We start from the raw sequence: 27,556 nt of genomic DNA on the forward strand, positions 1-27,556 counted from the left end.
TGAGTAGCACACATTAAGTAAGAAGTATGGCTGATTTAAAAAAAAAAACAAAGATTGAATTATAATAAATACAACGTAAACATAAATACAAATATACATACAAGAAGGCAGACAAACAAGGTAGTTACTATTTGAAGTCAGAATAATATGCATCATGTTTTAGAATTCCTCTGAATTTGTTTCATGGACATACCACATATTTAAAATAATTTTGTGGGGGCACCTTGATAGCTTACGTGGTTGAGCATCTGACTCTTGATTTCAGCTCAGGTCATGAACCCAGGGTCATGGGGTTGAGCCCTGTGTAGGGCTCCACACTGAGCATGGAGCCTGCTTGAGATTCTCGCTCTCTCTTTTTCTCTCGCTCTCTCTGCTCCTCTGCCCCACTTGTGCTCTCTCTCTCAGTCTCTCTCTGTCTAAATAAATAAATAAATAAATAAATAAATAAATAAATAAAATTTTGTGATTAGGAGTTTAATTTTAGTGACTAAAGGTTAAAATTGCATTAAAAAGTTTAGAAATATCTGAAAAATATGACTACCTATTGAGTTGTTTGGGTCAGGCTGAGTAAGTAACAAAGGAAACATGATCTAAGTAGCTGCATATTAGATATAAATCTCATCTTTATTAACAGCAAGCTTAAAAGTAAAGTGGGTATTTAGAGTCTACTGGTATCTTAATGCTAGAATCTTTGGTTCATCAATTCAGATGAAAAAACTACTTATTAAATATCTTCTATGTTCAAGACACTACACTATGGGATACATAAAGAAATCTTTAAAAATATTTCATGTCCTTGATGAATGTACTATTTGATTTAAAATTGCAGCAATTTGGTGTCAGTTGAGTATATCTCCTTTGCTTTTATTAAACTTTCAGAATAAAAGCTGGATTTTATTTTTTTAAGTTTATTTATTTGTTTTGAGAGAGAGAGGGATAGAGAGCAAGTGGGGTAGGAGCAGAGAGAGAGAGAGAGAGAGAGAGAGAGAGAGAGAGAGAATTCCAAGCAGGCTCCATATTGCCAGTGCAAAGCCTGATGCGGGGCTTGAATTCACCAACCTGATCATGACCTGAGCCAAGATTACAAGTCATATGCTTAACCAAACGAGCCATCCAGGTGCCCTTAAAAACTGGATTTTAAAATAGAATAGAATGTCTTTGCTTTAGCGTCCACTGTGTCAATAGTTGAGATTGTGACAATCAAAAAATATTAAAGATAACTATTCTTGGAGATATTGTTCTACATATGGTAAAACTGACATATGAGTTTTTTATTAAAATAGAGGTACATTAAAAATTTTTAATATAGACACAAATCTTTGGAATACAGTAAAAGCAGTACTAAGGGAAACTTATAGCAATATAGGCTTATTTTAAAAAATAAGAAAAATCTTAAATAAACAATCTAACTTTACACCTAAAGGAACTAGAAGAAGAACAAACAAAGCCCAAAGTTGGTAGAAGGAGGGAAATAATAAAGACCAAACCAGAAATAAATGAAATAGAGAGTAAAAAACAATAGAAGAGATCAATGAGGGGCACCTGGCTGGCTCAACTGGTAGGGCATGTGCTTCTTGATCTCAGAGCCATGAGTTCAATTCCCACATTGGGCATGGAGCCTACTTTAAAAAATGAAATAAAATAAATATCAATGAAATCAAGAGCTGGTTCTTTGAAAAGATAAACAAAATTGGTAAACTTTTAGCCAGACTCATCAAGAAAAAAAGAGGGAACATAAAAAAAAAGCAGAAGTGAACAAAAAGAAGTAACAACTGACCACAGAAATATAAAGGTTAGACTACCATGAAATGAATAAATTCCTAGAGATATACAATCTTCCAAGACTGAATCAGGAAAATAGAAAATATCTGAACTGACCAATTACTAGTAATAAAATTTAATCAGGTACCAAGAAACTCCTAACAAACAAAAGTCGAGGACCAGATGTATTCACAAATGAATTCTACCAAATATTTAAAGAAAAGTTAATGCCTATTCTCCTCAAACTATTCCAAAAAACACACACACACACAAAACGCACAAACAACAAAGACAAAAACAAAGAGGGAAAGCTTCTAAACACAGTCTACAAGGCCAGCATTACCCTGATACCAAAACCAGACAAAAGCACTACAAAAAAGAAAACTATAGGCCAATATCTCTGGTGAACCTAGATGCAAAAATCTGCAACAAAATATTAGCAAATCTCATTCAATAATACATTCATTACAAGGATTATTCACCATGATTAAGTGGGATTTTATGCAAGAACAGTTCAATATTCACAAATCAATCAATGTGATACATCACATCAACAAAATGAAGGATAAAAATATATGATTATCTCAATAGATGCAGAATAAGCATTTACCAAAATTCCACACCCATTTATGATAAAAAACGCTCAACAAAATGGATGTAGAGGATACAATATCTCAACACAATAAGGGGCATATATGACAAACTGATAGCTAACACCATACTCACTGGTGAAAAACTGAGAGCTTTTCCTCTAAGATCAGAAATAAGACAAAGATGTCCATTCTTACCACTAATATTCAACATAGTACCAGAAATCCTGGCCACAGCAATCAGACAACAAAAAGAAATGAAAGGCATCCAAATTGGTAAGGAAGAAGTTAAACTGTCACTATTTGCAGATCACATGATACTATATATAGAAAACCCTAAAGATTCCATGAAAAAACTCTAAGAACAAACAAATTCAGTAAAGTTGCAGAGTACAAAATTAATACACAGAAATTGATTGTGTTTTGATACACTAATAATGAAGTAGCAGAAAGAGAAATTAAGAAAACAATTCTATTTACAATGGCACCAAAAAGAATAAAAGAGAGGAATAAACTTAACCAAGGAGATGAAAGACCTGTATTCTGAAAAGTATAAAATACTGCTGAAAGAAACTGAAGACTACACAAGCTATACTTTACATAAATGTTGAATTGTTGTGTTGTACACCTGAAATTCCTATAATATAGCATGTCAACTACACTTCAATTATAAAAATCCATATAAGTGAAATCATATGGTCTTTGTCTTTCTCTATTTCTAGGCATTATTAGCATAATGCACTCTAGGTCTATTCATGTTGCAAATGGCAAGATCTCATTTTTTTTTATGGCTGAGTAATATTTCATTATATATAACATATACCTAATACATACATATCTATGTAATACATATTACATATATATATGTATCACATTCTGTATCCATTCTTCTATCAATGGACACTTATGTTGCTTCCATATCTTGACTATTATAAATAGTACTGCAACGAACATAGGGGTGAAGATATCTTTTCGAGTTAGTGTTTTTTCATATTCTTTGGATAAATATCCAGAGTGGAATTGCTGGATCATGTATTTCTATTATTGATTTTTTGAGGAACCTCCATACTATTTTCCACAGTGGTCATGACATTTTACATTCCCACCAACAATGCACAAGTGTTCCTTTGCTTCCACATCCTTGACAACACTTTTTATTTGTTGTCTTTTTGGTGATAGCCTTTCTAATAAGGTTGAGGTGACGTCTCATTATGCTATTGATTTGCATTTTCCTATTGATTAGTGATGTTGAGTGTATTTTCATGTGTCTGTTAGCCATCTGTATGTTTTTTTGTTTGTGTGTGTGTGTGCGCGCGCGCGCGTGTGTGTGTGTGTGTGTTTTGAAAAATGTTTATTCAAGTCCTCTGCCCATTTTAAAAAATTTTTTTTAATGTTTATTTATTTCTGAGACAGAGAGAGACAGAGCATGAGTGGGGGAGGGTCAGAGAGAGAGGGAGACACAGAATCAGAGGCAGGCTCCAGGCTCTGAGCTGTCAGCACAGAGCCTGACACGGAGCTCAAACTCACAAACCGTGAGATCATGACCTGAGCGGAAGTCAGTCGCTCAACTGACTGAGCCACCCAGGCGCCCTCTATGCACGTTTTTTAATTGGATTGTTTGGGTTGTTTTTATTGAGCTGTGTGAGTTCTTTATATATTTTGGATAGATAACCCTTATCAGTTATATCTTTTGCAAATATCTTCTTCCATTCAGCAAATTGCCTTTTTGTTTTGTTGATGGTTTTCTTCACTGTGCAAAAGCTTTTCAGTTTGATGTGGTCCCATTTTCTTATTTTTGCATTTGTTGCTCTTGCCTAGGAGGCAGATCCAAAAATATATATTGTTAAGGCCACTACCCAAGTGCTTATTGCCTGTTTTCTTCAATTTTTTATGGTTTCTGATCTGATATTTAAATCTTTAATGTATTTTAAGTTTATTTTTGTATATGGTATAAAAAAGTAGTCCAGTTTCATTATTTTGCACGTAGATGTTCAGTTTTCTCAGCACCATTTATTGAAGAGACTGTCTTTACCCCATTATATATTCTTGCTTCGTTTGTTGTAGATTAAATGACTATATAAGTGTCATTTTTTGGGACTATTATATTCCATTGATCTATGTGTCTATTTTTGCGCCAATACCATATTATCTTGATTACTACCACTTTATACTATATCTTAAAATCTGGGATTGTGATACCTCCAGCTTTGTTTTTCTTTCTCAAGACTCTTTGGCTATCTGGGGTCTTTTGTGGTACCCTACAACTTTTGGGATTATTTGCTCTAATTCTGTGAAAAATGTTGCTGACATTTTACAATGGATTATATTAAATCTGTAGATTGCTTTGGTAGTATGGACATTTTAAAACATTAATTCTTCCAATCCATGAGCAAGGTATATCTTTCTACTTATTTGTGTCATCTTCAATTTCTTTTACCAATGTCTTACAGTTTTCAGAGTATAGGTTTTACACCTCTGTGATTAAATTTATTCTTCAGTGCTTTATTCTTTTTGGAAATGTTGTCTCAATTTCTATTTCTGATACTTTATTATTAGTACATAGAAATGCAACCATTTCTATATATTAATTTTGTACCTTGCAACTTAACTCAATTCACTTATTAGTTCTTAAGCTTTTTTGTGGAGTCCTTAGGGTGTTCCATATATAGTATCATGTCATCTACAAATAGTGACAGTTTAACTTCGTCCTTACCAATTTGGATGCCTTTCATTTCTTTTTGTTGTCTGATTGCTGTGGCGAAGGCTTCCAGTACTATGTTGAATAAAAATGCATATTAGTAGTGAGAATGCATGTACTCTCCAGTACTCTTTGCTCACAGTTATGTCCCGGGTCTGCCACTGGGGAGAAGCCAAGTCCATGTTCAAGGGCTGATCCTATTACTACAAGAGAAAAAAAAAAATTTGCATCACAGTGCACTATTCCATACTAAAATTTCAGTCCAGTAGGTTTGGCTATACAAACCACCAAACCTATAAATATATCCAGACTCAAAAAGATAAAAAGTACATAAATTATAAAATACTTTAGCAAATATTTATTGAATATCTACTAAATGTTCAACACCATGCCAGATGCCGGAAAATGACAAATTTATTTTTGTATCTAACTTCTACATTTGGTTTGATTTCTTTGCCAGAGGTATACATATATACCCATTTTGAGGAAAGGTAGATTCCTATAATGTTTTATTTAAATGGGTCAACTATCTCAACAACATTAGAGAATTTATTTAATCAAGTAGGCCACGATTCTTTTTCTCCCATTATGGTATTGCAGAAGAGTTTACATTATCACAGCAATTAAAAAAAAAAAAAGTCTTAGGAATGTTAGCCCGCATATTCTTAGTTGATTTACAGATCCTCATATTCCAGATAGTTTCTAAATCCATACTAAATGCTGCCTAACCTATATACATGACTTAAAGCAAATAGATCAGGTACTTAAAATTGTTTTCAAGTAGGCTAATTTAGTCATCACAGTAGGTAATAAGGAAATTGCATCAACTTCCTATTCCTCTATTCTTTCATGCCTGGCCTCAGGATAGACTCTCACCCAGTCCAAATTGTCTCCCCTTCAGGTTAGATATGACCGGTTACTGACATGGTGTTAATGGCTCCCTAGGACCATGGCTTGTTGGAAGTCATGCACAAAGTCCCCTCTGGGAAAAGGGACTGGAGGAGTAAGGTAGGGTCTCAGCACTAGTGTTTGCAGCTTTAGTTCTGATTTTACATAATGCTCCCTAGCCTATTCCTTTCTATCAGAAATGGGACTTGACCTACAGTGTCCAGTTTATTACATAAGAGGCAAGGGCCTTTGCACAGTGAAGACCCATTCATAGAACCAAATACCTAAATGGTTTATCTTGCTTAGGATTTACAAAGTAAAGTAATATGTAGAAAATAAAATACTTTCATGGGCATAAAATGCTGACAATACAAAATGTTTTCTAATTCACTATATATTCTGATTTAAAACATTACTAAAGTATGACTTTTTCCCAAGAGGAAATAAACATAAACATTTTTTAAGTAATTCCTCATTAAAGGCCTGATATCTCTGGGGCACCTAGGTGGCTCAGTCGGTTAAGCCCAACTCTTGATTTTGGCTCAGGTCATGCTCTCATGGTTCATGAGATCGAGCCCTGCTTGGGATTCTCTCTCCCTCTCTCACTCTGCTGCTCCCCCCCTCTCAAAATAAATAAACTTTAAAGTCCTGACATCTCCTTCCATCTCCCCAAATGAGATGATTTCATAAGAACCTAAATCTGCGGGGCACCTGGGTGGTTCAGTGGGTTGGGCATCCGACTTTGGCTCAGGTCATGATCTCATGGTTTGTGAGTTCAGGCTCCGTGTCGGGTTCTGTACTGACAGAGCCTGCTTTGAATTCTGTGTGTGTCTCTCTCTCTGCCTCTCCCCACTCATGCTCTGTATCTCTCTTCTTCAGATATAAATGAACCTTAAAAACATTAAAAAAAAAAAGAACCTAAATCTCCAATTTATCACATTATGCATATTTGCTGGCATGTATTCTTAATAATATTATACTGTTTGCTCTTCTAATACATTCAAACCAAGGTTGTAGTACATGCCTGTATTATAGGTTTAATGTAGTCACCATGTAAACTATACCTTTAATAAACCAAGCTTTGTAATATTATGTTTTCATGTGTATATAATATAATATTAAGAAAAATCTAAATTTTTCATAATTATTTTCTAGGTAAAGATATCATAAGACTTAATTCATAATTCATATGACTTAATTCATAATTATTTTCTAGGTAAAGATATCATATGACTTAATTCAGGATAGCTTTTGATTTTTAGGTAGAGCCATAAGAAAGTACCAACATCTAACCAATTATTTTTAAGTTTTTAAATTTATTTTGAGAGAGAGAGAAGCAGAATGCACAAGTGGAGGAGAAGCAGAGAGAGAAGGAGAGACAGAGAGAGAATTCCAAGCAGGCTCTGCACAGTCAGTGCACAGCCTGATGTGGGGTTCAAATTCACAAACCATGAGATCATGACCTGAGCCAGACGCTTAACCGACTGAGCCACCCGGTGCCCCAACATCTGACCGTTTTTTACTTAAAAAAATCCAGCAACTTCATTTGATTCCACCTAATTCCATGGTGGTTTCAAGACTAATGTATACAAACCAAATACTAGAAATAGAAAATAAAGGAATCAACTGTAATAATCTGGAACTGTCATAATTGATACATAAAATAGTCTTCCCACCTCCAAGATTATTGAATTTGTATTGTTTTCATACCTAAAATTTTAAACACTTTAAGGATGGGAAAAGGCCTGACAGATGAGGATAAATATACAAACTGGGAAAGTCCACAATGACCATATTTTTGTTTCAAGAAACAACATTTTAAAAAATGGTTAGATAATACTGTTAAACTTTTTTTAATGTCTATTTATTTTTGAGAGAGAGAGAGAGAGAGAGAGAGTAAGTGGGGGAAGAGCAGAGAGAGAGGGAGACAGAGGATTTGAAGTGGGCTCTGTGCTGTGAGATGGGGGACTTGAAATCAAGAACTGTGAGATCATGACCTGAGCTGAAGTCGAACTCTTAGCCAACTGATTCACCCAGGTGTCCCAATACTGTTAAACTTTGAAGGTTCAAGAAATATCTAAAAAACATGGCTTTATTAGCTTAAAATTATTTGAAAATACTGAAAAACACTAAAAAAGTAAGTTACCTATAATCCAAAACCTATAAAATTCCATAACAAAGAAGACAAAGTCCTCTACATCAATCCTCTAACCCCTTTCCTCTGAAATACCCTATGCTACACAGATTATTATATATATTCATAAATTTATTTTTATGAAAAGGAAATTGAACTATAATTTGCTTTTTCTTTTTAATTAATAATAGCTACTTTCCTGATCAGTACAAACAGATCTATTTCATGGGTTTAAATAGCTGCAAAGCATTTCATTAAATGAATGCTCCATGATGTATATGATCATTTCTTTATCCTTGTAATATATCTTTCAGTACTTATTATGTCTGTGTGATTGGTAAAAATCACTGTGCCCCTTTACACTAGGGTGGTGGGCAAAGGTTTGGTAAACTTTGAGGTCATCAAAGCATTTTCTTAAAAAATATAACTTAGAAAATAGCCTACATCTGTTTTAGACTGTGTTCTTGGTGAATAAAAGAATCAGAGAAAGAAAAGCAGTAGAAAACACACACACACACACACACACACACACACACACACACACACAGATGTATAGACTGAGAAAGAGAAAGTGATTAGGTCATGTGTTTATAATGAGAGAATATTAAGAAAATGAATGAGGAAGCTACTTATAAAATGATATTTTTAACTTCATAAGGTGAAGGTGTTTAAATTTCAAACTCTGAGTGCAAGCTAACCCTTACTTTTTTGGTGCTTTAAGGATTGAAGTTTGTTGACGTGTTCAGCAGTTTAAATTGCAAAGTGAAGTTAATGAAAAATGAAAAATCCCGAACAACCTTAGTTGGAAGTTAGCATTACAGCACAGCACTTTCAGAAAGTTATGTTGCAAGCCATTACTATATTCCTTTTGCTGTTACTAACTGGAGATAAGAACTGAGGAATAGGGGCACCTGGGTGGCTCAGTCAGTTGAGCGTCCCACTTCAGCTCAGGTCATGACCTCAGGTTCCGAGAGTTTGAGCCCCGTGTAGGGCTCTGTGCTGACAGCTCAGAGCCTGGAGGCCACTTCGGATTCTGTGTCTCCCTCTCTCTCTCTGCCCCTCTGCCACTCGTGCTCTGTCTGTCTCTCTCAAAAACTAAATAAACATAAAAAAAAATTTTTTTTAAAGAACTGAGGAATAAAGAGCCGGAAAGAAGGCCATCAGCAAACTTTAATAAACAGGGCAAATACAACAGTGAAGGTCTAGATAAATACACTTCTCTACCATTTTTATGCATTATTTCATGTTTAAGATTTTGCCTCTAGGCCAATGATTATATTTTACCTTTGAGATCACTGCCATATGATAATGAAAATAGGGGAGCATGAACGTTGGAGTCTAAATAGATGTGGGCTCAAGTTCCAGCTTTAGACTTTCCTGGCTGAGTCATCTTGGGAAAGTTTTCAAACTCTTGGGTCTCAGTTTCCACTTCTAAAACAAAAATAACGATAGATGTTTTTGTTACTATGTGTCAAGAAATGCTGGTTAGGAGATGTAGATCATATACCTAGCAAATCATATTGAGAGCACTGCCTTTGCGTAAACGAAACATTTAGATACATACATTACTCCAAGCACTGGTTCCTGAAGTGTGGTTGTCAGATCAGCACACCCCCATCACCTTTGAGCTTATTAGAAATGCAAATTCATGGCCCCCACGGTGACCTACTGAATTAGGTGGTTTGAGATGGGGCCCAGGAAACTGTTTTACAAGCTGTCCAGTTGATTTTTATGCATGTTAAAGTGTAAGCACCACTGCCTCAGAGTTCAGCTAGATATGATTTTCATGTGATAATTTCCAGTAATGAACATGAAAGGATCCAGCAGTCATCTACACAGCTGACATCCATTAGGCACAGGAAGCACAGTGCCTGTGGCCTATGACACTTTCAAAGCCTTGTGAAAAATGTTTTAATGTTCTTTTAAAATGAGAAGAAAGAATTAACATCATGATAACAAATATATAACAATCCAGCCTAGATTATCTCTTTAGACCAAAGCAGTTTTGGGGGAAAAAAAAACTAACCTTAAACATTTTAATTGAAAATATAGTTTTAGGGTGCCTAAGTGGCTCAGTTGGTGGAGACTCTGACTCTTGATTTCTGCTCAGGTTATGATCTCATAATTCATGGGATCAAGACCCACATTGGGCTCTGTGCTATTAGCACAGGGCCTGCTTGGGACTCTCTCTCTCCCCCTATTTCTCTCAGCCCCTTCCCCCTCAAATAAATAAATAAACTTAAAATTTTTTAAAAACATAGCTTCATATATAGTACTATAAACCTAGCTTAAAATTTTTTAACGTGATTCTTGTGGAAGGGACCCACGAAAGCAAAAGTGCCAAGGGTCTAGGAAAGTCACTTGACAACTTTACTGTCCATTTATAAATGTTGACGCTAAAGATATCTGGTAGGAACCACTACAAGAAATTTGTGTTATTCTAAGGATATATTTATTGACACTTAAAAAAAATATTAGTTTCAGCTTCACTTAATCAAGCCATGAAGCATGGTAGGATTATACAAGAGCAAAAATAAGACAATCAACAAGTTGAAAGTGAAGTGGAATATTATATTGTAGAAATTATGTTAAAAACAGAAACTTGCATCCTTATAACAGAAAATTATACATGACTTTCATTTCATTATATTCATTTTATCTGACACAAATGCACTTAGACCTTCAAAAACTATCAACCGGACATAATTTTCAGAACCTGCTATTGTCTTCTGAAACTTATATTTAGTCAAGGACTAACTATATGCTGTGCTTTTTTTAATGTTTATTTATTTTTGAAAGAGAGAGAGTGTGTGAGCAAATGAGGGGTAGAGAGAGAAGGTGACAGAGGATCCGAAGGAGCTCTGCACTGACAGCAAAGAGGCTGACTTGGCCTCCAACTCATGAACCGTAAGATCATGACTTGAGCCAAAGTTGGAGGCTTAACCAACTGAGCTACTCAGGCACCCCTATGCTATACTTTTAAGTATAGTGTTTAAAAGAACAAGATTGATAATTGCGTTTTCAAAGAAATATATGTAATTAAACTGGATTATTTTATTAATAATTATTAAGCTCTACCAGCATAAAATATGAATCAGTTTATTCAAATACAGTTGACCCTTGAACAAGTCAGGGGTCCTTGGTCCCAAGGCACCAATCCCTCATGCAATAGGAAATCTGCATATAACTTTTAATTCCCTTAAAACTTATCTGTTGACCTAAGTCTTGCTGACAGCATTGTCAATTAACACATATTTTGTATGTTATATGTATTACATACAATATTCTTATAATAAAATAAGCCAGAGACAAGGAAATGTTATTTATAAATCATAAAGAAGAGAAAATACATTTACAGTTCTATGTATTGAAAAAATTCCATGCATAAATGGAAGCATGCAATTCAAACCCATGTTGGTCAAGGGTCAACTATAGTTTTATAGGAAGAATTTTAAATCTGGCTAAAATGGAGGATACAACTGCGATACAAAAGAAGATTTTGTAGCCAAATACAGAGAGGAAGCTTTGTTATTATGTATCTATTACCAACACAAGTCCTCCTTCAGTCAGTTCCTGGCCTCCTGGAAAGAGCTCAAGTTGCTTCAGCATTGTAATCTTCAAACCCAGGCCCCAGGTTCACATCTGGATTGCTGATCCTTTTTAGGGCATTATCATAGCTTTTTACCACAATGTTACTTTGGGCAAAGACATTTTCTGGACTTCTGAGAAGACTGAATTAGATGGTAACTAAGGAATCCAGGTTCTAGAATTCTACAATTCTGAATTTTCCTTGACAAAGATTATTTTAAATATGTTGTTTTATTCAGCAGATATGTATTAACCTACTGGTGCAAGTCCCTATTTAGACAAAAAATGCATTGCAGATGGAGAATAAAACGTGTCCAAAGTCTTTAAAGTAGAAAAGAAGATGAAGCATTTGTGGAACTGAAAGAAGAACAAAATGGCTGGAACTTAACCGAGAAGGTGAAAATGCTGTTAAAGATGAGGCTGGTGAAGTAGGTAGGGAGGGCCCAGTAGATCATTTAAGGATTTAGGAGTTTATCGTAAGAGCAACAGGAAACCTTTGAATGGTTTTAGTGGGAAGGTGCTTTGATCTGATTTTTTTATTTTTTAAGATCATTATAGCTTTTGTGTGAGAAATGGATTAGAGGGTGGGCAGAGAGACCATGGAATGGCCTGTTTGAAGCTGTTATTACAGTAGTATGGCTGAGCCACCCTGGCTAAGACTAGGATGGGCTCATTGGAATTGGAAAAAATGTGAATAGATTCAAGATATATTCAAGGACATGGGGTGCCTGGGTGGCTCAGTCGGTTAAGTGTCCAGCTCTTGGTTTCAGCTCAGGTCATGATCTCATGGTTTCGTGGGTTCGAGCCGCACGTCAGGCTTCGTACTGGCAGTGCTGAGCCTGCTTGGGATTCTCTCTCTCTCCCTCTCTCTGTCCCTCCCCCCACTTGCACTGTCTGTCTCTCTCAAAATAAACAAATAAACTTAAAAAAATAAGGTAAAGATATATTCAAGGATGTAGATTTAATTAAAAAAAGCAAGTAAAAGATGATTCCTAGGTTTCTAGTTTGTGAAACTGGGTGGATGCCAATACTATGTACTGAGTAAAGAATCTCGGCAGAAGAGTAGCTTTGGAGAGGGTCTCATGCTCTTGGATCCTCCAAAAGATCCTGTCATCAGTCTCCATCCTGTTTTCCTCTGAATTCTGTTTGCATAGGATGATTGTGTTGCCTTGCAGATATGGGTCCTTTGGTCAATACCACTGACCATTGTGGTTGGAGATGGGATGTTTGCATTGTTGAGTACGGAAGACCAGGTTTAGAATTTAAACGTGGTACTGGATGACCAGACTAAGTAAGCAAAATGCTATTAGAAAAGAGAGGGCTTTAGAATTAGAATTAAAAATTTGGGTGGCAGATCTCTGCTTTGTTTTTCCTTTTTTCCCAAATTTTTTTTAATGGAATAATTAGAAAAATAAAGTAGCTTTTTTTATCTACTGTAATTACACATCCATTCAAGCTTTAGTCTAACTTTTCTATTTATCTTTTATGCCAGAATTAAATTGTGTTAAATATGACAGGTTAGCTTACATCTTAATAGACTTTGCTAAATTTAAGCAATAAAGACATGCTAAACTTGTAATAAAAGTTGATTGTATAACTCAGAGAATTGGTTTTGTAATTCTAACATTTTGTATTTCTACCATTCAAAAGCATTCTTAGTAACACCCCTGGGTATCATTCAAAATGTACATATAAAAAAAGGCTACATTTGTAAATATATTAAACATATACATATATATGCATATATACTAAATATAGCTATATTTCAGGGACATATCCTCAATCTGACTTTTTCTAGGCTGGAATACCTTAAGAGTCACATGATACTATCAGTTTTTAATTGATAATGTTCACAAGGAGGAGTAGTGATTTCTGAAATATCTTTAATCTTATACTTTAACATGGAAACTGATCATTTCACTTGTAATTGCAGACTCGTGGAATTAAACTGAAAGGAAATTTAGAGATTGTTTAATCTAGTGGTTTTCATAATGTGGTCCCCTAATCAGCAGCAGGTTGTAACACCTTGGGAACTTATTAAAAATGCAAATTTTCAGGTGCACTCCAGACCCGCTGAATCAGAAACTCTAGAGGTGGGGTAGAGCAACCTGTTTTAACAAGCCTTTCCAGGTGACTTTGATGCCACATTTTTAAAGTTGGAATTATGTGTTCCCATAGACATTAGCTGAAATTCGTAACACAAAACAATGGACTTTGTCTTAAAGAGCCTACCTCAGGCTGCTCAAAAGACGTCTTTTATGTAACTCCACCTTGTTTCCCATTCCATGTATATTAGTTTTCTGCGGCTGCTGCAACAAAGGACCACTAATTTAGCAACTTGGCAAAAATTTATTATCTTACAGTTCTGTAAGGTCAGTGGTCCGGACGTTCTGTCTCACTGAGTTAAAATCAAGGTGTTGGCTTTGCTTTCTGGAAGCTCTAACAGAATCCATTTCCTTGCCTTTTCTGAAAGCTGGCTTCCAGAGGCCACCCACATTCCTTGACTTCCCACACCTTTTTCCATTTTCGAAGCCAGTATGCATCTATTTTTAAACGAGAGATTATTTTTTAAAACTGTATTTTGGAGTCTGTACAAATGAGTCCAGTCACCCACATCTGCCTGTTATTTACACACCTGAGTATTATACTGTCACTGGCACAGACTATGTCATAGAGCATCACAACTGGATCATTCAACATCCTCAAGCAACAAATTATAATAAATTATACTCATTATGTTACTTACACTAAATCAGGAAAGGTTATTCATGTTAGGATAAGGTTTTAAAAGAAGTTTTAAAGGGAAAGATTTTCTGCCTATGCCTTGGCTAACAGGACAAACTAATTAGAGCAGTTCATTCCTCAAAGACTGCACTTTAATCATACCTTGTCTGCATCAATTTAGTGGCTGTTGGATTTTCAATGATACATAGCAGAAGTTTTCGTTTTTTAAAGAGGAATCATGAGGGATTTAAGAAAAATGTTCGCTTAGAGGACTACACACCTAACAGAATTGAGTTTTGGTGGTGGAGCCAGGCATCGCTTCCCTTTCCTGTATTCCAGATTTTCGTTAATGAATGCCTTACTTTTATAATTGTAAAAAGCCAAAGAAAAAAGGAAAAGAAAAAATAAACATGATATAATAACCTGCAATTAATTAGAAGACCTGATTTGTAAGGCAGGGTATGGGTTTTGAAGTCTCAGGCACGTATGACAGGATTTTTTTTTTTTTTTTTTTTGTACACTGTCATCCAAAATGTACTGTAGACTCTTCCTTGATAAATTATTCTGAAAGCTTCTTTTAAAAATGAAGACCACAAATCCTTTTCTTCACATGTGGTTGCCCTACTTCACTCTACCTACGCTCTTCAGTTGACTATGGTTTCAATTCTAAGGCCTGGTCAAAGAAAGGAACTTCTAACATTTTCTTAGGCAACTGTGGTGCCACAGAACCCAAGCTCGTCACCAGCCTGGCTTAGACGCGCTCACACACCAGCTCTGCCATGGGGCCCTCGGCGGTCGAGGCTTTTTTTGGACGAAACGCGTCCAGGCCGAGTCGGCGCCGCGCAGGGCCCGCTCCACCGAGAGCCACGGCGTCTGGAGCCTCAAGTCGGTGTTCCGTGCGGCGCCGCAGACCGTTCTGCCCGCGAGCCGAGCCCGGGCTCCTGAGGGGGAGCGGCGCTGGGGGCGGCGGCGTCGCGGTGGGGGCGGGAGCCGGGCGGCAGCTCCAGCGCCCGTGGGGGAGGAGCGGCAGCGGCGGCGGCTGGAGCTGCTGTGGCGACGGACGCGAGGCGGTGGCAGAGGAGACCCACCCCTGTCCACATGGACAGTCGCAAAGGCCTCCGCTGATGCATTCACGCCTGGGCGGGGTGGGCGGACGGCCGTAGCGGCGGCGGCGGCGGCAGAGGGAGCGAAGGGCCTGGGGGCGCCTGACGGTCGCCGAGACCTCGCCGCCCCGGCGCGGCGGCTGCGGCCATTTTACGGCCCGGGACGAAGGGAGGTGTGTTTGTGTGCTCGCCTTCAGCCTCTCTTCCTGGGTCCCGCGGCTGGGGAAAGCGTCTCAGGCGGCCTGGGTAGGCGGTGGATGGGGAGTCGTGGGCCGAGAGGAACCGGGCCCGGGAAGCGCCGTCGCCGTCGCCGCCGCTCGCGTTCCCCCGGAGGGGCCTGAGGAGAAGTCCAGGCCGCGGGCCTTGCCACCCGCCAGCCCGCGGATAGGCCCGGGAGCGCCTGGCCTGCTTTTGTGTAGGCCCATCTGGCCGTGGGAGCGCCGCCCCCCTGACGGCCGAGTTCTAGGCCCGCAACCCTGCGGCGGCTACCCTCCTGCGGCGCGGCCCCTCATCCCGGCAAGCGCGGCGGTGGTGTGGGCCATGGATTAAGAAGGAGGCGGCGTGGGAGGAGGAAGATGGCGGCTGGCAAGAGCGGCGGCAGCGCAGGGGAGATTACTTTTCTGGAAGGTACACCTATTTCTGCCCCTGCAGGGGGTAGGGTGGGGGAAATACAGGGAAGTGTGGCCCTCCTGGTCTCCGGATATTCAGTTACTCGCACAGGGTGGGCTTGGGGGCGGCAGAGGTACTGGGGGGGCGGGAGCTGCCCGGGCGATGGCTGGGAGGGAATGTGCTGCGAGCGCGCTGGGTTCGAGTCCGCCGGTGCGAGGAGCTTGGCTGGGGGCGGACATGGCCGAGAGGGCGCGGGTGGATACCGCTGCGAGCTGGAGTTGGTGGGTGTCCCTTGAGAGTGCACGCGTTAAGTCTTTGACATTTTAAATTTTTTGGTGGTGGCCTAAAGAGGAGAGCGGATGGCAGTCGCATCTTGTTTGGTGTTGATGGAAAGTTTCAGATTGCTAAGGTTGGGTGAAATTGGGGGCCAATCCTAAGTAGGGAGGGGAGAGGTAGTTTTACTTGGGTATGTTTCATGTACGCTCTCTGCTCTTTCTGTTTCGCAGAGCTTCGGGCTTCCTTTTGCATCCAGTATTCAGATTAAGTCTGGCCATGTCTGATGTTCTTACGAAATGTTTTGCTAAAGATATTTTATAACATAATTTATCTGAAAATATAGAACGAGATTCACAATGTCAATTTGGGGACGGTCACCAAAGCTAATAGACAAAGTTTGGGTGGTTCCATTTTTAAAGCCAAACATTTGTTGTAGGTGGACTAAGTCTTAAGAAAAGCTGCATGTTATTGTTGGGAATGGTGGTAATGGGTAACAATATTGGTTCCTTGCCCATATAAATACGGACTTTCAAATACTGATAAATCCGTTGTGACTGTGGACCAGGAACTTGAGTGTTTGCATTGCTCAATTTGAGTATGGGTTCAGTGTTTATCCCAAATTAAATATAAATTGTTTATAAACATGTTTAGAAAAATGAGCTTACTGTGCAGTGATTGTTAAAAAGGATTAGCTGGATACTTTCACAAAGTTGATTTTCATATACAAGATAAGCAATCTTTAAAAAAAAAATAATTGATTAGAAACATTTCTCAATTAAGAAAATATATCTTAACTGTGGTGTAGGTATTCTGTAAGAGGGTGTAGAGGGATAGGTATTGCCTTGTTTATGGTTTTATTAACAGCACCTGGAACAGTGCCTGGACTACAGTAGGTCCTCAATATTACTCTGAACAAATAGGGCCTAATAGAGGTGGATAGGGAAAGAGATCTTAATTTTCTTAATTCTTCCTTGAGTATAGCAAAGCAAAAAAAAAACAAAAACAAAAGAAACACTTAACGTGGCTATGCAAGCCAGCCTTTATTTAAAAGTGATGGGAGTTTTGTATGGGATTCCTGGTGGGAAGATGTGGAAAGCTTCTTTCTGGGTTCATTTCATATTACCTCTGTTTTACCTCCATTCTTGTTTGGGCAGAATAGATATCTATTAGAGGCCGAGAGTGGTGCAACTTGTGTTACAGGTGGTGTTGTGTGCTGTTATTTTTTGTTTTGCTATTGGAACCTCCAAAGATGTCTTACTGTTACTGATGCTTACTTAGAACATTCAGTATGCAGATGATTGATTATATTTTTGTACTTAGGTAACTTTTGGACTTCTATAGGCTTCTGGTTCAGTTTAAGTTCTAACTAGATGAACATAGGAAGGATGGAAAGAGCATAAATACAGCCAACAAATATTGGGCTGATTGTGAATTTCAAGCTATCGCTCTTAGTTGGCTCTAACTTAAGGGTCTAGGAATGTACAGTTATAATAATTTTGAGTTTCACCTTGTCTTCAACATTCTCATAAGGAAAGCAAATGGTAACTTGTTTAGAATATGAGCATAAGGGAAAGCAAGGATTTCAGTTTCTCATATCTGGTTTTCATGTATTGTACTGCATTAATAAATAAGTAAAAAATCCATTTAGAATAATTTAAAAAAATTTAACGTTTGTTTATTTTTGAGCGGGAGAGAGAGGCAGAGTGCGAGCAGGGGAGGGTCAGAGAGAGAGACAGAATCCGAAGCAGGCTCCAGGCTCTGAACAGTCAGCACAGAGCTTGACTCAGGGCTTGAACCCACAACCGTAAGATCATGACCTGACCTGAAATTGGACACTTAACCGACTGAGCCACCCAGAAGCCCCTAGAATAATTTTACTCCATGTTTTCATAAAGTTCCCTTTTTCACTTTGTTCATGTCTACTCAGACCTGACGACCTACATAAAATGTCCCGCTGCCACACATACAAACCCATGGTATTCCCTTATTCTGTTTTATTTTTCATAACACTTATCACTTGATAAATTTGTTTTTCAATCTTACTAAACTATAAGCTCCGTGAAAATAGTGACTTTGTTTTTTCACCATTGTATTTCTTACTCTTGGAACAATTTGTTGTTAATGAAATAAACAAGGTGGTAGCAGTATGATAAAGACAGGAATATACAGAGCAATAAAGGAGTGGAAAAGCTATTTTACATAATATTAAAATCAGTAAACTCCTCTCGAGGAGGTGACACCTGAATTAAGGTAACATGTTAACTATAGGACACTTCAGAGTATGGCAGAGAAGATGATGCCTGTGAAGTTTTGAGATGCTGTATGGTTCCATTTTTGAAACAAAAAGGAGGTCATTATGGCTGAAATGTAGCAAGCAAAGGAGAGAATGATAAGAAAGGGAGGCAGCAGATCTAATATTCAAGACGAATTTTTATTTTATTGTAAGAAGTGGGAAGTCATTGAAGAGTTTGGGGCTAAGGAGTGTCATGATATGATTTATCTTTTTAAAAAATCACTTTGGGTAGAATGAATTAGAGTAGAGGAATAGTAAAAGCAGGGACATGAGTTAGAATATTGGAGTAGTCTAAAATAGAGGGGTTAGAATAGATAAAGGGTGTTAAGAGGTACAAACTTAGATTATAAAATAACCCACAGAAGTGAAAAGTAGAGCATAGGGAATATAGCCAGTATTACTGTAATAATGTTTTATGGTAACAGATGGTGACTACATTTGTAGTGGTGAGCATTGAGTAATGTACAGAATTGTTAAATCAATATGTTGCACACCTGAAACTAATATAACATTGTATATTAATTCTACTTCAGTAAAACCAAAAGAGGATCTTGGATTAGAATGGTAGCATTGGAGATTGGGGAAGAGTGGGTAGATTGAAGATATGTTTGGATGTAGAAGCTTACAGGGCTTCTTGGTAAATTGTATATTGAGGATCAGAGAATGTGAGGGATCATAGATGACCCCCAGGGTTTTGGTTGGAGGTTTTGGGAGTTAATTCCATTTACTGAAATGGAGGAGACTGGTAGTAGAGGAATGAGAAGTTAATGGTTCTGCTTTGGTTGAATTAAGTTTGAGATGCTTATTTGTCAATCATGTTCTAAATTATGTTTTATTTCCAAAGCAAGAATCATACCCCTAGACTAACAAGCCTGTTTTATTTCCTTATAATGAAGTAAAATGTTAATTCTGTTTCCTTTTCTGACTTTATTAGAAAAAAGGAGACCTACTGGCTACTATTGTACTTAATTTTTTAGTATAGTATCGCACTGAAATTACTAAGATTTAATTAGGACCCAACTTGTATTGAACTCTTTTTTCTCTCTGTTTCTTTCTCTTCTATTAACTTAAGGTTGTTTTATACCCTTTTCTACTTGTGATAATAGCATGGCAGGATTCTCTTTTCCTTCATTCATTCACCAGGTATTTATTGGACAACTGCAGTGTTGTAGGTACTATGCTGAGAGAGGCACAGTGTTGAAGGGGAAAAAGAAGTGATTTCTCCATGGAGTTTCCAGTTTAGTGAGGAGAGTTGATGGTCACATAAACACACTTGTAAATGTAAAGTTACAGCTGTCAGGTACAACAAAATAAATTATTCATAATAACAAGAATTTGATTTAATTAGGGCATTTTGAAGGATGAGTAGGAGAAGGAAAGGTGGGAAGGATTTCCAAGCTGAGGAAATAAAATATCATGTTTAGGGAACTAAAAGGATAGTGTGGTACTGGCAAGGAGAGTGGTACAAGATGAAACTGGAGTTAACATTATCAGATTTGTTCCCAGAAAGGTCATTGGCTACCACATGGAAAAGGACGCTTTAGAGAAGAGCAAAAGATTATCAGCAAGATCAATTTAGGGCAAAGGTGATGGTAACTAGCTTGTTCTTGTTTCTTCCTCCTCCTCTCCTTCCTCCTCCTCTCCTTCCTCCTCCTCTCCTTCCTCCTTCTTCTCCACCTCCTCCTCCCCCTCCCCCCTCCATCCCTCCCTCACTTTCTTCTTCTTCTTCTTCTTCTTCTTCTTCTTCTTCTTCTTCCTCTTCCTCTTCCTCTTCCTCTTCCTCCTCCTCTTCTTCTTCTTCCTCTTCCTCTCCTCCTCCCCCTCCCCCTCCCCCCCTTTATCTCCCCTGTGGAACCTTTAACAAATCTACTTTCTCTCTCATTTGTTCCTTTTTTTTTTATACTACACTTACTCAAATAGAGCTTTTTTCTCCCTTTTTTTTTTCCTTTTTCTTACCAACTAATTGCTTCACCATTATTTACTCCCATTTTTCCTGGCCTTACCTTTTGTGTACAAACACACATATACCTACGTAACTACTTTGTTTCCCTTTTTACTTTGGGTCCAACTCCTTTTGTGGACTTTGACCACTAGCTTGAAAAGCCTGATGCTGAATTATTGCTCTTTTGCCCTCTATACCAGCAAAATGTATTAAATCTCCAAATGAAAAATGTTTTCTATTTTCCCTTAACCATACTTTTATTTTACATATAAGTGTAATTCAGAACCCAATCAGTTTGTCAGTTTTACCGAGAACTGTAAATAAATACTTCATAGGATCTCTTGAACTAAAGCACAATTTCTTCTAAATGATTGGCATTCCATGAATATGAGCAAGGTCTTTAGTTTCCACCTGCTAAGTGGAACACACCACAAAGTTATCCATTTAGCCCTGTTTCTTTTTCTGTTGATAGGACTACTCTTAGAAACTGCATCACAGTATCATTACTTATTTACTCCTTACTTAAGTGTGCTTATTTCCTGGTTTTATCCCAGTTGAGTTGATTTCATAAAAGGTATTATCATTAGAAATGTAATGAGAGTGTGAACTCAGAAGCTGGATTGCCAGGGTTCAACATTTGGCTCACCACTTTTGTGTTTTCATATCTGTGAACCAAGAATGGTAACTGAAGTTACCTCATAAACTTTCCATGAACATTAAATATGTTAATATGTTTAATAGAACAATTCTGGGCATATAATCCTGAGCACTATGTGTTACTTGGTATTGCTATATTGATTTTCTTAGTAGTCAGAGAAAAAGAACTTCCTTTTCTTGCTTTCCTTCTCTTTCATATTGCCTTTGTTTTTATTTGAATTCTAGTTTTTACTTTTCTTTCACTTACTACCTTTTTCTAGGTATTAGCTTGTTGTTTTTGGATTTTATTTATTTTATTATTATTATCTAGTAAGTAATCTCTACACCCATCGTGGGGCTCAAACAACTCTGAGATCAAGAGTTGCATGTGCTACCGACTGAGCCCACCTGGCACCCATTAGCAGATTGTTCTTGATATTATAGTCAGAGAGGAAGGAGGAAATGGAATTATATAGTCTACATGTCTACATTTCCATAAGTTGATTGTTTCTGTTGCCATTACAAAACTATGTTGAGTATTTGAGGAAATCAAGAGTTGTAGAGGGGTTATATGATCTAGAACAACTTGGTGGGAAAATCAGAACTGGAGCTTGGCACCTGACATATATAATCTTAACTTCCTTCAGCATTTCCTTCGCTCTTCCTTCCCTCCTTTCCTTATCCCTTTGCTTCCCCACTCTTCCTCTTTCCTACTTTCCCTTTGAGAGGGGTCTAGACAAGAGAAGGAAAAATAATAGGGAATTATGGGGAATTATCAGTTATTGAAAAAGCGGCACTCTAAGAGGACAAGAACAAGAGCCACAGATCTCTTAAGGCTTAATTTCAGGAATTTCCCAGTCACTTCTGCCACATCTATTGGCAAAAAATGTCACAGAATCAACCCAGATTCAAGGGGAGGGAAGTAGACCACCATTCAGTGCCAAGAGTGGCAAAGAATTTGCAACCATCTTTATACAGCCACCTTTCTTCTCCCATTTACCTGGTATGTATATATTTTTTAATTCTTTTCACAAAGCCAAACAAAATATTGCTTAAACTTGAAAATGACAGTTCTTACGAGATCCAAAAGTATCTAATTTCTTGGCAGTTGGAAGCTACAGAAGATGGAACAAAGTAGGCCACACAATTTGTAATTTGTTTCACAGGTATAAAGAGCAAAATAAACAGTCATTGGTTTGACTTCTCTTTGATCAGGGACTGATTCAAGAATTTCTGAATCCAGGTAAGCGTAAGTAAGAAAAGAGGAAGAATGTTAGAAATTTTTCTTTCCTTTTTTCTTTCACTTGGTGATGTTTGGGTCATGCTGGAGTTGTTATTGTAGTCTTTTTCATTTTCATTACCTGAACTCTTAGAAAACGTGGTCACACTATTTATGGTATTAAAAATTAAACACTATCTCCGTACAAAACACAACAGTTAATATACAAAGTCAAGGACAGCAGACTATTAATGATCATGATTATAACCCACTTAACTTGTATACTTAAAGTCCTATTGCTTGGAATGATGCAACAATGGATGGTAATCTGTTATTATGAACCGCAAATTATGATTGCCAACATCAGCTTAAAAAAAAAAAAAGACAACAAGTATGGAAGGTAGATAATCTATGCAGTATCTGTTTGATATTACAAATGGTTTTTCTTTAGCCCTATTCTTTGAATTATCTTAGGTTTTGTACTTTACATAATTTTCTGCATCCATCACCAAAAATTAGGACCCCTTTCTCCTGAGGATACAGGACTTTCATTGCTAAAATTGGTACAGTCATTGGGGTCACATAGAGACGTTTAGACATTCTGCCTTGTCGCAGGTTAACAACAATTACCTTGAGGACATCTGAAGCTACAAGCTTGAGTAGCAATACAACAAACCATATTCTGATCTTGCTTTTGGAGGTTTTTGGCTACTTCAAATACATTTCATGTTTGCTTTTTAGTATGGTTTTTCCCCCCCTCTCATATTAACTGCATTATAGTCTTTGAAATAGAGTAGGGAGAACAACAACAAAAAAAGCCAGTGTGTGTGTCCAGCATATAGTAAATTCACTTCTTCATTTTTTGCAAAGATTGAAACCAAATGGCAATCTAATGAAGAGCTAGAAATTCCCTGAGACCTGTTTGTAGACTATGTAATAACTTTGTTGTCTTTCCTCATTCAAAAATCTGCAAGCTTTCTACCCCACTGCCTCCTATATATGAATCTGCCACTAAATTGTGAAAACATGGTGAAGATACTACCTCTTCACCATCATGACCTCTGTTGACTCTGCCTCTGTAACTCCTATGACCACTGTTTGGATGAAGTGGGATTCCAAATATTTTGGCATTTGATCTTTCTTCAGCCTAGGTTGGTCTCCATTCTATAATATCATAGGAGATTTTATCAAAGAATGATTTAGTTTTGTCACAATAGCGATTAAGTCTGGGAGTCTTCATCAGCATTTCCTTCCCAGTTTGAGTACCAACTCTTGAGTCTCCTTTGTCTTCACCATTTACAAGCTTTGCCTGTTTCTCACGTTTACCGTCTAATTTTTCTGTCAGTTTTTTCCTTGTTGAATTATGCATTTCATGTTCAGAATTAAAATGTCATTGGTCCATCTCCCTGGATACTGAATTCCTCTCTTACCCTGGTGATCTTCTCACCTTTCTTTGGCGCTGTTTGTCTCTTACAGTCATTTCTGAGTTGTTCGTTTCCTGACTTTAGAACTTTGTGTGCATCAGCTTGAGATAACTGAATTTTTTCTATCTTGTAAAGATAGAACCACCTGTATTACTTTGGGATAAGATACCACTGCTTGATATTTCTGTTCTATAGAAGATCAAGGAGCTTCCAGAAACACCAGTAGCACCAAACAGCTGCCTGATAAAGACCTTGGACAGAACTAACTGTATGCTGGCATCCTGCCAAAAGGTCCTTAGAAATCCACTGAATGGAACAAAGAAGTAGATAAAGAATACTGAGCAGTAGTAGCTCCATCCCGATGCAAAGAGTATGTGGTTTTGGTGACTCCTGAGAAATCTAATTTAATATCACTCCCAAGAATATAATATATTTAGACTTCATTTTGAGATAGTTTTGGATAATCTATTGGTCTGTTTTCTGTTCAAAAGTACAAAGGCTTTATAGATTAAGGATTTGAGAAAGTCACCTCAGCTGGGTGATTATTCCTTACATAACATATGTCCCTGGTCTGGAGGTTCCAAGATGGCTTCATTCAAATGTCTTGACTCTAGTAGATGTGGAAAGGTGGACCCTTCTCTTTCCATGTAGTGTAAAGGCCTCTTCACCTGGTCTCTTCAGCAGGGTACCTGTAACATGGTGCTTGGAGCTCCAATAGAACTGTCTTTGGAGGATCCTGACAAGTTCTTAAGAAAGACTGGGGCGATAGTGCTACAGAGCCACCTGAAATTGCTTTATTGAGATTTTCTGACATTGACATTTAATTCCTCTTTATATTTTACTGCTTTTACATTTGTCAGTTGCAGAAGTTTCAAGTTTAAAAAAATTATCCTATTTTTCATTATTGTAAAACGTTATGGTGATAGTTTAAAAGTTATTAGGAAATATTTTATATCTATGTGAAATATGAAGAATAGTATAGCAAAAACTCATGTTCTGCTTACTAGCCGAAAGAAAACATTACCAGTATAGTTGAAGCTGGGGTAAACCCTATCGTTTTTGCATCCTCCTACCTCCAGGGGTAACTACCATTCTTAATTTGGTAGTTATCTTTCCCATGCATTTCTTTGTACTTTCCTCTTTATGTATGTATCTCTAAACTGTGTGTGTGTGTGTGTGTGTGTGTGTGTGTGTGTCTGTGTGTGCGCGCGCACCCACACGTGCGTGCGCACGTGTAAATTATCTTGCATGTTTTAGAATATGAGTTATGTTCTGTATTTTTCCGCAACTTGCTTATCATTCTTACAGCATTGTTTGAGGGGTTAATATTGATAAGAACTTCCATTTTCATTGTCAATTAGTATCTCATAGTATGGATATACTACAGTTTATTTATACATTCCCATTTGTAGAAGTTTAGGTTGTAGCCACCTTTTTATTATTATATACATTGCTACTATGTATACCTTCATATGTTTCATATTGCTACTATGAAATCTTTTAAAAGTACATTTCCTTGTGCGCGCGCGCGCGCGTGTGTGTGTGTGTGTGTGTGTGTGTGTGTGTGTGTGTTTCTGTAGGGCAGAGGTCAGCAAACTTTCTGTTTAAAGGGCCAGATAGTAAATGTTTTTACACTTTGCAGTCTGAACACTCTCTGTTCCAATTACTCAATGCTGCTATTTTAGTAAGAAGGCAGTCATAGATGAGACATAAGTAAACAAATGTGGCTGTGTGCCAGTAAAACATGATGGATACTCAAATTTGAATTTTTTTATAATTTTTATGTGTTACGAAACATTGTTTTGATTTTTTTTTTTTTTCCCTTCAACCATTTAAAAATGTTAAAGCCATCTTAGCTTTTAGGTCTCATAAAAACGGGCAGTAGTCCATATTTAGCTGGGCCATACTTCACTGACACCTGATCTAGTGTATCCCTTAAGCGATGGAATCATTGGGTCATGTACAGTTCCAGCTTTATGTAGATATTGTCAAATTGGTCTCCAGAGTGGTTTGATTAACAGTTTTTAAATTTTCCAGTTATACACATCATCACCCACTTCATAATGTTTGATGTTTTAGTTTTTGCCAGTCTGATGGGGTTATCAGATGGTGGTTTTAATTTATAATATTCTGGTCTGTAGTGAGATTGAGTATCTTTATTGCTCATTAAAAAACATATATATTCCTGGGTGCTTGGATGGCTCAGTCCATTGAGCATCTGACTTTGGCTCATGATCTCATGGTTCATGAGTTACAGCCTTAGGTCAGGCTTTGCGCTGATAGCAGGGAGTCTGCCTCCAAGTCTCTGTCTCCCTCTATCTGTGCCCCTCGCCCGCTAGCACACACTCTTTCTCTCTCTTTCTCCTTCTTTCAAAAATAAACATTAAAAATTAAAAAAAAATACTCCTTGTTCATTGAACAAAAAATATTGAGTGCCAAGCTGGAGCTAATCCCTGTTCTGTGAGCTTCGGGCTCTTGAGTAAAGTAAACAAAATATACTATGAGTTTCTTTTTGTGCTTTTGTTTTTGTGTGTATGTGTTTCTGTTCTTAATTCATTCATATCTTCTGCCTAAAATAGGCATTCTCTTGGAATTTTGGAGTTCTCTATTATATACTCTGGATAAAAAACTTTCGCTGAATTTATGGATTAAACACACATCTTATGAAATTATTACTTATTTTTTAATGAATAATTTTGTGAACAGAATTTTTTATTTCTATTTTTTATTTATTTTGAAAGGCAGCGTGCATGCAAATAGGGGAGGGGCAGAGAGAGAAGGGGGTAGAGAGCGCTCCCAAGCAGACTCCATGCTGTCAGCGCAGAACCCGATAGGGGACTTGACCTCACAAACCGTGTGATCATGACTGGAGCCGGAATCAGGAGTTAGACACTTAACAGAGTGAACCACCCAGGAGACCCTTGAACAGAATTTTTTAATGTAATGTAGTCATTTGTTGTTTTTTTTCCCAATGGCTTGTGCTTTTCGTGATGTAAGAAATCCTTTGGTCTTATTGGTCCTTTGTATTATAACTTTTTTGTTTTATTAGTTTTATGGCAGCAGGAGAATGCCAGTCAGGTATACAGGCTGGGTTAACAGAATTTGGAAGTCTATTTATAGTGTATATATTATGTTTTCTTTATACTGAAAAAGTATTTTAAAGACTCTATTAAGTATTTGTAAGTCTTATATTATAAGGGATTAATATCTAAAATATAGAAAGAACTCCTACAACTCATTACCAAAACCCCCAAATAATCCAATTAAAAATGGACAAAGTGCTTGAATAGACATTTTTCCAAAGAAGACATACAGATGCCAACAGGTACATGAAAAGGTGTTCAACATCATTCATCATTCCACTTCTGGGAATATATCGAAGGAAACAATGTCAGGGGGGAGATGGATGGAGGGATGGGTGAAATAGGTGATGGGGATTAAGGAGTACACTTGTATGAGCACCAGGTGTTGTATGGAAGTGTGGAATCACTATATTATACAAGTGAAATTAATATTACACTATGTAAAAACTTAAGAAAAAAGTACCAAAAAGATAGCTGCACCCAGATGTTCACAGCATTATTTATAATAGCCATGACATTTAAAAAGCCTAAAATCCGTTGACCAGGAATGGATAAAGATATAGTCATATACATACTTATATACTGTGG

At 37.5% G+C, this 27,556-nt stretch overlaps 2 protein-coding genes and 1 pseudogene across 6 annotated transcripts in view; 1 reads left to right on the forward strand and 2 right to left on the reverse strand.

Moving 5' to 3' along the window:
• Window positions 1-4,988: 4,988 nt before the first annotated feature.
• On the reverse strand, window positions 4,989-16,028 carry LOC125166457 (serine/arginine repetitive matrix protein 1-like). Its single transcript, XM_047860366.1, has 6 exons — window positions 15,976-16,028; window positions 15,760-15,911; window positions 15,153-15,718; window positions 13,892-13,968; window positions 9,356-9,502; window positions 4,989-5,252 (listed from the first exon to the last, which is right to left on the reverse strand). Exons 1-5 carry the CDS (start codon window positions 16,026-16,028, stop codon window positions 9,490-9,492), a joined length of 861 nt encoding a protein of 286 aa, XP_047716322.1. The 3' UTR covers window positions 4,989-5,252; window positions 9,356-9,489.
• Window positions 15,915-27,556, forward strand: part of SENP6 (SUMO specific peptidase 6) — a 115,969-nt gene continuing 104,327 nt past the window's right edge. For all 5 annotated transcript variants that reach the window (XM_047858009.1, XM_047858014.1, XM_047858010.1 and 2 more), the window contains exon 1: window positions 15,915-16,113. In XM_047858009.1, the coding sequence (XP_047713965.1) occupies window positions 16,062-16,113 (52 nt within the window). In that variant the 5' untranslated portion in view covers window positions 15,915-16,061. The remainder of the gene's footprint in view (window positions 16,114-27,556) is intronic.
• Window positions 23,417-24,977, reverse strand: LOC125165552 (protein LSM14 homolog A-like; annotated as a pseudogene).

The sequence above is a fragment of the Prionailurus viverrinus genome, chromosome B2 (genome assembly GCF_022837055.1).
Source record: "Prionailurus viverrinus isolate Anna chromosome B2, UM_Priviv_1.0, whole genome shotgun sequence".
Lineage (NCBI taxonomy): Eukaryota > Metazoa > Chordata > Mammalia > Carnivora > Felidae > Prionailurus > Prionailurus viverrinus.

Coding starts and splice junctions, on each gene's coding strand:
- LOC125166457 (XM_047860366.1), bottom strand. CDS start 16,028: ATGGCCCACACCACCGCCGCGCTTGCCGGGATGAGGGGCCGCGCCGCA. Junction 15,719..15,759: donor CCCGGGCCCGGTTCCTCTCG/GCCCACGACTCC, acceptor AGGCCGCCTGAG/ACGCTTTCCCCAGCCGCGGG. Junction 13,969..15,152: donor AGGGCCCCATGGCAGAGCTG/GTGTGTGAGCGC, acceptor CCTTTGTTGCAG/CAGCCGCAGAAAACTAATAT.